Below are 14,269 nucleotides of genomic sequence, written 5' to 3'. Positions count from 1 at the left end.
GAGAGGTAATAATACGATGCTTATATCAAATGAAAAAAAAGTCATTACTATACCTGATGGGTATTACAGCGTATGCTCACTTTTTAAGCTTAATGGAATGAGTCTCACACAAAATGAGTCGAATGGGACAGTGAAATTCGACTCTGGAGAAAAAGGTACAATTTTTTTTTATGGTAACTTACCATTTACACTTGGATTTTCACATGTTGATATATTACCCGATTTAGTTCCCTATAAAGAGTTGTGTATCCATCTTGATCAAATAAGCACAACGGATAATATTCAACTAGAAAGTCCTTCAACTCTACTCAGATCTATTACAGTCAAAGATGAAAAATATAATAGCGGTAGAACGGAATCTTTCTCACCATTACAATATAAAAAATTAAAGCGGGGTATTATTTCAGACCTCAAAATTTCTATATTAGATGTAAAACACCAACCTGTACATATAGGATACTTAAGTGTAACACTCCATATTATAAATAATGGTTGATGCATCAGGCCCTGGAACGCTCAGACAATGTAATACAATTGCGCTTTCCGATCTTGGAGACACAGAAGGATTCGGTAAACCCAGTACCAATGGTAAGTTATACGCTTTACATTTACACGATAATGTATAAAAGCGGAAAGAAGTTACATTCACGGGTAATCTAGAAGATTTAAGCGATGTTGACGTTAGTAGACTCCATAAAAACACTTCATACAATATTATTCGCAACGGTGAGAATAAATGGACTATGGTCGAAGCAAACATCGAGTGGCTATTGAATATCGTCATTACCCCACCTTATGTTATGATGCGTAAGGGACATAATTTAACTAAGATAATAAATAGTGGTATCGTACTCGCGGCCTATATCCCGTCAAAACGAAAAAGTGTGTTAGTCTCTCACCTGCCAGAAAACCCAGGTCATATGTTATATAGTCGTCCAGCAGTAAAAAATGTTAGTTTACATTTGGTTACAGAATTCGATGATATTTAAGATAACTTGAGTGCAATACCTAATATTTCTACTCTTATTATTGAAGTCTTGTTTGGAGATGCACCGGAAGATGCCTTCGAAATATTACCAGGTCTATCGATTAAATGGCTCAAGAAACACGAGCGTCAACGTTGCAGTATTATTCATATCGGAGCATCACCCGTTGCAACCCTCGAGGGGGTTCAAATTATTAAAAGTGACAGCATTTCTCTTACTAAGATATTCTTTGCCGTATAATATACATTTGATAAGGTTGATGTATAATCTCAAAACATTTAAGCAAGACCAATTAAAGACTATTATATATTCGTAATATACACTATGAGTTTATATCCAGCGCTCGATGAAGCAATTGAAAAGATGGAAACTGTTGATGGATTTCGATTACATCAAATAAGCGACATAAAACATCGAATAGAGAAAGATAGGGAGTTGAGACTTGGATTGTATAAAAAGTATCGCAGAGCCGTGAATGCTCTGGACGGAGTTGACACCACGCTTGTAGCGGCTAGCATGGGACTCGGTGTAGCCGGTGTCAGTTTACTATCAACTATAATCGCCGCACCTATCGTGCTCGGCATGGAAATAGGTGCCGGAGTCTCAGGACTAGCAGGAATAGCAATAAAATTCATTTCTTGTAGGTTGCAAAAGAAAGCATTAAAACACGATAGTATTCGAATACTCGCCGAAGCAAAGTTGAACAGCATTGAGGATCATATTTCGACAGCAATGGTCGATTGTAAGATATCCGAGGATGAGTTTCGTTTAGTGCTGTCGGAACTCCGCAAATACAATGAAATGAAGCAGGAGATTCGATCAAAATCTCATAAGACCAGTGGCTCGAAGACGAGAAAAAAAAGTTCATAGAACAGGGGAGGCAACAAGCGCGTCAATTATTCCGTGCCAAAACCAAAGAACTGGTTGGAGATTAAAAATAAATTGTTTACTATCGTTTGATCACATTTAGACAAATGCTTACATAAATATATATAATAATGGAAAAAGCTATTAAATGGAGAGAATTACCACAAGGTTTTTATTATATCAGTGATGTCAAACCAACCAAATACGGTTATCAATTGTTTCTTATCAATTTACAAGAAGAGTGTAATTATATAGTCTGGTCTCCTAGTAAAATGAACGAAGAACTTAATAAAAATGTTGAATATCGCTTTATCGATAAAAATAATAAAGAATATTTGTATTACCATTTAGGCTCATCTAAAGGAATGATTGGCCCCAGGTATTGGTGAGCTAGAGCCAATTTAACTTAATCTCATGACTATCGTTGAATCACATCATCATTTTGGCATAAAAAATGCCACCTGTAGTAGCAGTATAGGTAATAAATCCGGCTCCAGTGGAGTTGTGGCAGAACCCCCATTACCTATACTACTCAATGTTTTGTCCATTGTGTTTTGGGAGGTGCAATGATATTGTTGAATAGCCTACATAAGTTTGACCAGGATGTCTACCACAGCCAGGTCTCAAATCCCAACTGCACAGTGACTGTGCAACAGCTGGTGCACCTTGTCTTGCCCATGCATCGATTAATCAGTGTCAACTCAGTTTATTGCCTATTACAGTGATTGACCGATTGGACTATCATGTAGGTACGATGTATTTACAGCAATCAAAACAAACAAAGCTTGTCAGTGTAGTTAATCTTCATAATAGGCAATAAACTGAGTTGACACTGATTAATCAAGGATTAATTACTGAGAACATCTTGTTAATTTGAGTGAAAGGTGTTTACAACTGTACATAAATACCTTGCATCGATGTCCCTTGGACTTCCAAAACAATCGTAAAATAACCGTGGGTATAGACCAAACACTATCGGACCAATGTCCCCTAGAAAATGGCACTCCCCAGGGCAGTATCCTCAGCCCCACCCTCTTCAATATAATGATAAACGATCTATTCGAGGGCCTATCCCTTAAAGTAAACACATCAAAATTCGCAGATGATGGAGCCCTCTGGATCCGCACTAAAAGCATTAAAATGTCCCAAAATTTACTCCAAAAATCTCTTAATAAAATACAACAATGGGCTGACAAATGGGGCTTCTCCCTTAACTCAGAAAAAACAACAGGAATAGTATTCAAACATAAAAACATGAAACCCGCCTCCCCAATCCTCCAGCTCAACAACCAAACAATCAAATTTCAAAAACAAGCCAAATGCTTAGGACTTATTTTCGATGAACATCTCACCTGCGATGCTCACATCCAAAACCTAACAACTAAATGCAGTAAAGACCTAAACACCCTAAGATGCCTAACTGGCTATAACTGGGGAGCCTCCAAAGATACCCTCCTCTATCTCTACATATCACTAATTAGATCAAAACTAGACTACGGCTGTGCCATATACAACACCCTAAACAACTCTCTATCTAAACAACTTGACTCAATACAATATCAGACTCTCAAGCTAATTACACGCACCCAACATGGCACCTCCTACACTTCACTTCAGGCCTTAACAGGAGAAATGCCACTAAGTCTACGCAGGGAACAGCTAAGCTTAAATTTCTGGGCCGCGTCCCAATCAAATCCTCTCATCCAAAACATAATAAACCAAAATATCATCCCCAAAAACCAAGCTCTAGCTCGTAAACACCCCTTACTTACCCCAATATCCCAAAGAATAACAAACTACCTAAATGAACACCAAATTATAAATCTTAAACAAAACTGAACACAATCAAATATCTTCACCCCTAAACTCAAAATACCCAAAATAGACACAACACTAGCTAGCCAAATAAATAAACAAACCGACCCAAACATACCTAAATCCACCACACTAGCATACATACACGAAAATTGGCCAAATTGGTGTCACATTTACAAGGACGGATCTTCAGATCCGACCTCCAAACACACAGGTTTCGGAGTCCATACCACACAACCAACTAAAACCACACAATCCTTCCGACTCCCAAACAACCAATCAATATTCACGGCAGAACTAATGGGCACGGCCTCAGCCCTCCATAATCAAGAATCCAAAAACCACCCAAAAAAATCCTAATACTTACCGACTCCATAAGTGGACTGCAAGCCCTCCAAAACAAAAATACCCAAAACCGACCTAAATTAATAAATCAAATACTTAAAAGCTACAACGACCTAACTAAGGCAGGCAAACAAATAACCTTCTTGTGGATACCCGCCCATGTAGGAATATACGGTAATGAAAACACCGATAAGGCAGACAAACTATCCCTCAAAATCCCAGAAATAAGCTTAAACTTAACCATCTCAAAATCAGAAATTAAAAGCGTAAACAAGCAAAAAATCACCAAAAAATGGCATAACCTATATCTAAACTCAAATAGCCAAATCAAAAAAGTACTCGGCAAACCACTAACCAAACCAAAAATTCTCCATCCATCAAATAAATCGACAGTGTAATCACTAAACTCCAAACAGGACACACCAACCTAAATAACCACCTAAAAAAAATAAAAAAACACACTACAGGTAACTGCCCACACTGCAAACAACTAGAAACCCCAGAACACGCACTCATCCACTGCACACATACCTAACACATCGAACCGCATTACAAACCACCCTCAATCTAAACAAGGCTCTCACTCTAGAAGCAATACTAAACCCACAAAATAAACTAGAAAACTTCAAGGCCTTAGGCGTATTCTTAATCAAAACGGAACTAATAAAACGCATCTAAAAACACTATAATCTACCAAATCAAAATCACATAAACAAACATCCACCATACCCAGCTCCCTTAGTTCTACTCCCCAACCTCATCGGCATCTATTCCAAATCTCAAAATTCCCAAATTCTATATAAGCAACCCCTAACTCACTCTTGGGTTGCACACACCACTTTTGCCCCTTTCGGAAACACATTAAATGGCCTGGCCGGGCCCGTGTGCGAAATACGCATCAGTCGGAAAGCGCACGTTAAATCTCTAAAGTAAGTAAGTAAGTAAGTCCCTTGGTGGAATGAGGAAATAGAGCTAACTAGACTAAAACGCAAATCAGCTTTCAACAGAGCTAAACGAGACCCCTCTCATCTCAAAACAGCCCATGAACTTAATCACCAAGTCCAAAACCTAGTTAAAACTGCTAAAACCAAAAACTGGATAAAATTCTGTGAGGAAGTAAACCACCACACCGACGCTAGGAAGGGGTGGCGCAAAATTCACTCCATCAGAGGCATCATACGGCACAAAAAATGCCCAACAACCAAGCCAAACACTTCTCTAAAGTTAGTAGCAACAGTAACTTCAGTAAGAAATTCCAAGATAAACTAAAAAAAGAAACCAAATTCTCCAAAGAAAACACACAAGACAACCTAGAAATAAACCAACCTTACACCATAGAAGAATTAAATCACATACTAAACAAAAGAAAAAAGGAACAGCCACTGGCCTAGACCTCACCTCTTACCAAATAATCAAACACCTACCTACCAAACTACTCCAAACTTTACTTAAAGTATACAACCTAGTCTACCTAAACGGACAGGTCCCATCCTATTGTACGGTGAATTAAAGAATTTAAATTGAAACAATTCATAATTCATCATATTATGAATACGTAACAACTTGTAATGGGTGTGAAAAGTTGTACTAAAAAAGGCTATTTGAAGGGGGCGTGGCCTAAATGCAAATGTTCGATTGGGATTTTAAATTTTCCGGACCCCTGGATCATTTCAGAGAGCTTTACAGAGAAGATTCTGACTTCCCCCATTTGGACACACAGCTCACGATGCTCCATGAAACTAAAATGTCTACCGTATATCGCTGTGTATAAAGTGACCCCACTTATAAAATGACCCCCCTGTACACGCCTTCAAAATCGACCCAAAATCCTATACTCTGTGTTTAAGGCAACCTGGAATGAAGCACATCACTGATGTCAGCTGACAAAGGATGTAACACTTATGACTCAATCATTGTGACCTTCACCAGTCATCAAATGGATGCTCACAGAGATCAATAGCCTACTGAAGATCTATCTGTCACGATTTCAAGAGCTGAGAGATACTTTTCATCACTGATACATCCAAAGTCATATCTCAAATCTAACGACTCAGGAGCGACTCAACAACGTCTTGCTATTTATTACATCAGGCTCATTTTAGTTGAACTGTCTTTAAATGACATTGCAAGGAGTTTGTAATCCCAAATAACGGAAAGCAAAGAAGCTACTTTGGATCATTCTCCCAAAAATAACTTTCAAAGTGGAAAAAAAGTCTTGATTGCTGAATGCTGACATCTCTCTCCTTATATGCAAAGAGATATTAACATGTTGTCCAATCTAACCTTTCTGTTTGTCTTTACAAGTTATATGTTATAATGGTCCATATGGACTAAAAAATCATGTGTAATTTCTGTTTCATATTTGCAGTGTGCATTTAATGATTCTCTAAGCTGATTCTTGAGCTAATATAACTATTTGAACCAACAAACTTAATGAGGTCACTTTGTAATGTAATGATCTCAGAGGGAGACAAGTAAGGCATCTTACTGAAATGTATTAAGAGTTCATTTCTGTATGTTCCAAAAAATGTGTTTAAAATGAAAATGAGTGATAATCAAAATCCTTTTCAGGTTTCTTTTGAGACACTTAAAAACATATTCATCTCATTTGAGGTAGTCTAACTGTAGATTATATTCCTCTTATGTTAATTTGGGACGGGTCACTTTAGCTTTATACCTACACATGAGCCAAGGTGCCGAAAAGAGATCACAGGTAGTGAAAAAACACAAAATATTACTCAAGTAAAAGATTAATTACTCATATTTTTGTTGAAAATGATGGTTACAAAATACAAAGTTTGTCAAACAGAATTGATCAAATAACCCTCCATGTTGCTTACTTTGACTCAACAAAGTCATTCCTTGGATATATCAATATGAGATCTTCCATTGTTTAAATGACATGTTTGGGAAATAGTGACAGAAGTAGCTGAACTAATTTGTTTCTCAAATAAATTACTTCACAGTGTCGTAGTTATTTTGTAGCTTTATGCCAGATGGTTTTAAATAACTCTCCAGCAACGATAACACACATTCAGAGTGGCTTTATGAGCACCCCCGGGGGCATGGCTGAACTTCCTATCTTCCTATCCTCCTCTTCACTGTCCTTGGCTGCCAAAATAGTTGGTTTTTTTGCATCAACCCAGAGCCCATCCCAAGGTATAATCATGTTCATCATTAATGTGATGATTTGCTCATGGATCTGAGCCTGCTGGCACAGCCTCATCGCCAACAGAACCACCCCTGGCTGAATACTGCCTTTTAGATAACGACGAGATGGCATTGTATGACATGAGAAAGTCTCAGATAGTCTGAGACACAGCTTTTTTTTGTGAACCCAGGTTGTGTGGCCCTGACACAGTAGTTTGGGTGAGTTTTACTTAATTATCTTTGTTCTGAAATTGATTCAACACATCTGATATCTGATCGGCAGCTATTGCCATATGTATTGATGTGTAGGCTATCGATAGATCAATGTTTTCATAAGCCAGATCTTTGTGTGAAAAGACATGATAATTTTGAGTTATCTAATTGAATTCAAGCAGAATCAAGAATTCTTCAGTGTCATGGAAGAATTAGCGATTTACAAACCTCCTTACCCTGGGCATACAGGGTTAGAATAGGTCCCCAGCATCCTGTGTGGGTCATAATAGGAGACCAAATGGATTGGTGGTCAGGCTCAACGAGTTGGTTGATTGCACATTATTTTACCCGGCACTGATAGAAACTAACATTTATATATATGTCATATACCAGGAATGTTGCTGAGTTAAACAACAAGCAAATAAATAACAACAAACCTTCATTCCTACTCAGCTTTTCTCCCATGCTCATGAGGATATGCCTCATTTCTGTGGCAGACACGGTTCCCCTCTTGCCTTCATCCTGTGCTCGGAATCCCTGCAGCATCTCCTTCTCACAGTTCTCCACCTCACTGTGCTCATGCATCACGTCCAGGAAGGAGGCAAAGTCAATCCTGCCTTGAGCTGCAAGCACAAAAATGGAGGTTCAGGAACTGACAACACCTTCAACAGTATCAACATGTCTCACTATACACTCAGGAACTAACAACACATTCAACTGTGTCAACAGGTCTCACTATACACTCAGGAACTAACAACACCTTCAACAGTATCAACGGGTCTCACTGTACATTCAGGAACTAACAACATCTTCAACAGTATCAACGGGTCTCACTATACACTCAGGAACTAACAACACCTTCAACAGTATCAACGGGTCTCACTATACACTCAGGAACTAACAACATCTTCAACAGTATCAACGGGTCTCACTATACACTCAGGAACTAACAACATCTTCAACAGTATCAACAGGTCTCACTGTACACTCAGGAACTGACAACATCTTCAACAGTATCAACAGGTCCCACTATACACTCAGGAACTAACAACACCTTCAACAGTATCAACGGGTCTCACTGTACACTCAGGAACTAACAACACCTTCAACAGTATCAACGGGTCTCACTGTACACTCAGGATTTAACAACACCTTCAACAGTATCAACAGGTCTCACTATACACTCAGGAACTAACAACACCTTCAACAGTATCAACGGGTCTCACTGTACACTCAGGAACTAACAACACCTTCAACTGTGTCAACAGGTCTCACTATACACTCAGGAACTAACAACACCTTCAACAGTATCAACGGTTCTCACTATACACTCAGGAACTAACAACACCTTCAACAGTATCAACAGGTCTCACTGTACACTCAGGAACTAACAACATCTTCAACAGTATCAACAGGTCTCACTGTACACTCAGGAACTGACAACACCTTCAACAGTATCAACGGTTCTCACTATACACTCAGGAACTGACAACACCTTCAACTGTATCAACAGGTCCCACTATACACTCAGGAACTAACAACACCTTCAACTGTGTCAACAGGTCTCACTGTACACTCAGGAACTAACAACACCTTCAACTGTGTCAACAGGTCTCACTGTACACTCAGGAACTAACAACACCTTCAACAGTATCAACGGGTCTCACTATACACTCAGGAACTAACAACACCTTCAACAGTATCAACGGGTCTCACTGTACACTCAGGATTTAACAACACCTTCAACAGTATCAACAGGTCTCACAACACCTTCAACAGTATCAACGGGTCTCACTGTACACTCAGGAACTAACAACACCTTCAACTGTGTCAACAGGTCTCACTGTACACTCAGGAACTAACAACACCTTCAACAGTATCAACGGGTCTCACTATACACTCAGGAACTAACAACACCTTCAACAGTATCAACAGGTCTCACTATACACTCAGGAACTAACAACACCTTCAACAGTATCAACGGGTCTCACTGTACACTCAGGAACTAACAACACCTTCAACTGTGTCAACAGGTCTCACTATACACTCAGGAACTAACAACACCTTCAACAGTATCAACGGTTCTCACTATACACTCAGGAACTAACAACACCTTCAACAGTATCAACAGGTCTCACTGTACACTCAGGAACTAACAACATCTTCAACAGTATCAACAGGTCTCACTGTACACTCAGGAACTGACAACACCTTCAACTGTATCAACAGGTCTCACTATACACTCAGGAACTAACAACACCTTCAACTGTGTCAACAGGTCTCACAACACCTTCAACAGTATCAACAGGTCTCACTGTACACTCAGGAACTAACAACACCTTCAACAGTATCAACAGGTCTCACTGTACACTCAGGAACTAACAACACCTTCAACAGTATCAACGGGTCTCACTATACACTCAGGAACTAACAACACCTTCAACAGTATCAACAGGTCTCACTATACACTCAGGAACTAACAACACCTTCAACAGTATCAACGGGTCTCACTGTACACTCAGGAACTAACAACACCTTCAACAGTATCAACGGGTCTCACTGTACACTCAGGAACTAACAACACCTTCAACTGTGTCAACAGGTCTCACTATACACTCAGGAACTAACAACACCTTCAACAGTATCAACGGTTCTCACTATACACTCAGGAACTAACAACACCTTCAACAGTATCAACAGGTCTCACTGTACACTCAGGAACTAACAACATCTTCAACAGTATCAACAGGTCTCACTGTACACTCAGGAACTGACAACACCTTCAACTGTATCAACAGGTCTCACTATACACTCAGGAACTAACAACACCTTCAACTGTGTCAACAGGTCTCACTGTACACTCAGGAACTAACAACACCTTCAACAGTATCAACGGTTCTCACTGTACACTCAGGAACTAACAACACCTTCAACTGTGTCAACAGGTCTCACTGTACACTCAGGAACTAACAACACCTTCAACAGTATCAACGGTTCTCACTGTACACTCAGGAACTAACAACACCTTCAACAGTATCAACGGGTCTCACTGTACACTCAGGAACTAACAACACCTTCAACAGTATCAACGGGTCTCACTGTACACTCAGGAACTAACAACACCTTCAACAGTATCAACGGTTCTCACTATACACTCAGGAACTAACAACACCTTCAACAGTATCAACGGGTCTCACTGTACACTCAGGAACTAACAACACCTTCAACTGTGTCAACAGGTCTCACTGTACACTCAGGAACTAACAACACCTTCAACAGTATCAACAGGTCTCACTGTACACTCAGGAACTAACAACACCTTCAACTGTGTCAACGGTTCTCACTATACACTCAGGAACTAACAACACCTTCAACTGTGTCAACGGGTCTCACTGTACACTCAGGAACTAACAACACCTTCAACAGTATCAACAGGTCTCACTGTACACTCAGGAACTAACAACACCTTCAACTGTGTCAACGGTTCTCACTGTACACTCAGGAACTAACAACACCTTCAACAGTATCAACGGGTCTCACTGTACACTCAGGAACTAACAACACCTTCAACAGTATCAACAGGTCTCACTGTACACTCAGGAACTAACAACACCTTCAACTGTGTCAACGGGTCTCACTGTACACTCAGGAACTAACAACACCTTCAACAGTATCAACGGGTCTCACTGTACACTCAGGAACTAACAACACCTTCAACAGTATCAACGGGTCTCACTGTACACTCAGGAACTAACAACACCTTCAACAGTATCAACGGGTCTCACTATACACTCAGGAACTAACAACACCTTCAACTGTGTCAACAGGTCTCACTGTACACTCAGGAACTAACAACACCTTCAACAGTATCAACGGTTCTCACTATACACTCAGGAACTAACAACACCTTCAACAGTATCAACAGGTCTCACTGTACACTCAGGAACTAACAACATCTTCAACAGTATCAACAGGTCTCACTGTACACTCAGGAACTAACAACACCTTCAACTGTATCAACAGGTCTCACTATACACTCAGGAACTAACAACACCTTCAACTGTGTCAACAGGTCTCACTGTACACTCAGGAACTAACAACACCTTCAACAGTATCAACGGTTCTCACTGTACACTCAGGAACTAACAACACCTTCAACAGTATCAACGGGTCTCACTGTACACTCAGGAACTAACAACACCTTCAACAGTATCAACGGGTCTCACTGTACACTCAGGAACTAACAACACCTTCAACAGTATCAACGGGTCTCACTGTACACTCAGGAACTAACAACACCTTCAACAGTATCAACGGGTCTCACTATACACTCAGGAACTAACAACACCTTCAACTGTGTCAACAGGTCTCACTGTACACTCAGGAACTAACAACACCTTCAACAGTATCAACAGGTCTCACTATACACTCAGGAACTAACAACACCTTCAACAGTATCAACGGGTCTCACTGTACACTCAGGAACTAACAACACCTTCAACAGTATCAACAGGTCTCACTATACACTCAGGAACTAACAACACCTTCAACAGTATCAACGGGTCTCACTGTACACTCAGGAACTAACAACACCTTCAACTGTGTCAACAGGTCTCACTATACACTCAGGAACTAACAACACCTTCAACAGTATCAACGGTTCTCACTATACACTCAGGAACTAACAACACCTTCAACAGTATCAACAGGTCTCACTATACACTCAGGAACTAACAACACCTTCAACAGTATCAACGGTTCTCACTGTACACTCAGTAACTAACAACACCTTCAACAGTATCAACGGTTCTCACTATACACTCAGGAACTAACAACACCGTCAACAGTGTCAACGGTTCTCACTATACACTCAGGAACTAACAACACCTTCAACAGTATCAACAGGTCTCACTATACACTCAGGAACTAACAACACCTTCAACAGTATCAACAGGTCTCACTATACACTCAGGAACTAACAACACCTTCAACAGTATCAACAGGTCTCACTATACACTCAGGAACTAACAACACCTTCAACAGTATCAACAGGTCTCACTGTACACTCAGGAACTAACAACACCTTCAACAGTATCAATGGGTCTCACTATACACTCAGGAACTAACAACACCTTCAACAGTATCAACAGGTCTCACTATACACTCAGGAACTAACAACACCTTCAACAGTATCAACAGGTCTCACTATACACTCAGGAACTAACAACACCTTCAACAGTATCAACGGGTCTCACTGTACACTCAGGAACTAACAACACCTTCAACAGTATCAACGGGTCTCACTATACACTCAGGAACTAACAACACCTTCAACTGTATCAACGGGTCTCACTATACACTCAGGAACTAACAACACCTTCAACTGTGTCAACAGGTCTCACTGTACACTCAGGAACTAACAACACCTTCAACTGTGTCAACAGGTCTCACTGTACACTCAGGAACTAACAACACCTTCAACAGTATCAACAGGTCTCACTATACACTCAGGAACTAACAACACCTTCAACAGTATCAACGGGTCTCACTGTACACTCAGGAACTAACAACACCTTCAACTGTGTCAACAGGTCTCACAACACCTTCAACAGTATCAACGGGTCTCACTATACACTCAGGAACTAACAACACCTTCAACAGTATCAACGGGTCTCACTGTACACTCAGGAACTAACAACACCTTCAACAGTATCAACGGGTCTCACTATACACTCAGGAACTAACAACACCTTCAACAGTATCAACGGGTCTCACTATACACTCAAGAACTGACAACACCTTCAACAGTATCAACGGGTCTCACTGTACACTCAGGAACTAACAACACCTTCAACAGTATCAACGGGTCTCACTGTACACTCAGGAACTAACAACACCTTCAACTGTGTCAACAGGTCTCACTATACACTCAGGAACTAACAACACCTTCAACAGTATCAACGGGTCTCACTATACACTCAGGAACTAACAACATCTTCAACAGTATCAACGGGTCTCACTATACACTCAGGAACTAACAACACCTTCAACAGTATCAACGGGTCTCACTGTACACTCAGGAACTAACAACACCTTCAACAGTATCAACGGGTCTCACTATACACTCAGGAACTAACAACATCTTCAACAGTATCAACGGGTCTCACTATACACTCAGGAACTAACAACACCTTCAACAGTATCAACAGGTCTCACTATACACTCAGGAACTAACAACATCTTCAACAGTATCAACGGGTCTCACTATACACTCAGGAACTAACAACACCTTCAACAGTATCAACGGGTCTCACTGTACACTCAGGAACTAACAACACCGTCAACAGTATCAACAGGTCTCACTATACACTCAGGAACTAACAACACCTTCAACTGTGTCAACAGGTCTCACTATACACTCAGGAACTAACAACACCTTCAACAGTATCAACAGGTCTCACTGTACACTCAGGAACTAACAACACCTTCAACTGTGTCAACAGGTCTCACTGTACACTCAGGAACTAACAACACCTTCAACAGTATCAACGGGTCTCACTGTACACTCAGGAACTAACAACACCTTCAACAGTATCAACAGGTCTCACTATACACTCAGGAACTAACAACACCTTCAACAGTATCAACGGGTCTCACTGTACACTCAGGAACTAACAACACCTTCAACTGTGTCAACAGGTCTCACTATACACTCAGGAACTAACAACACCTTCAACAGTATCAACGGTTCTCACTATACACTCAGGAACTAACAACACCTTCAACAGTATCAACAGGTCTCACTATACACTCAGGAACTAACAACACCTTCAACAGTATCAACGGTTCTCACTGTACACTCAGTAACTAACAACACCTTCAACAGTATCAAC

At 40.3% G+C, this 14,269-nt stretch overlaps 1 protein-coding gene across 1 annotated transcript in view; it reads right to left on the bottom strand.

Annotated features, from left to right (window-relative positions):
• The window catches only part of LOC139460589 (calmodulin-like protein 4), a 38,435-nt gene that overhangs the window by 10,483 nt on the left and 13,683 nt on the right, over positions 1-14,269 (bottom strand). Inside the window, exon 4 of the mRNA XM_071242058.1 lies at positions 7,814-7,999. Coding sequence (XP_071098159.1) covers positions 7,814-7,999 — 186 coding nt within the window. The remainder of the gene's footprint in view (positions 1-7,813; positions 8,000-14,269) is intronic.

The sequence above is a fragment of the Haliotis cracherodii genome, unplaced genomic scaffold, assembly GCF_022045235.1.
Source record: "Haliotis cracherodii isolate W230 unplaced genomic scaffold, xgHalCrac1.p SCAF_14, whole genome shotgun sequence".
Classification (NCBI taxonomy): Eukaryota; Metazoa; Mollusca; class Gastropoda; order Lepetellida; family Haliotidae; genus Haliotis; species Haliotis cracherodii.
Note: the sequence above shows the minus strand (reverse complement) of the source record. Positions and strands in the feature narration are given on the sequence as shown.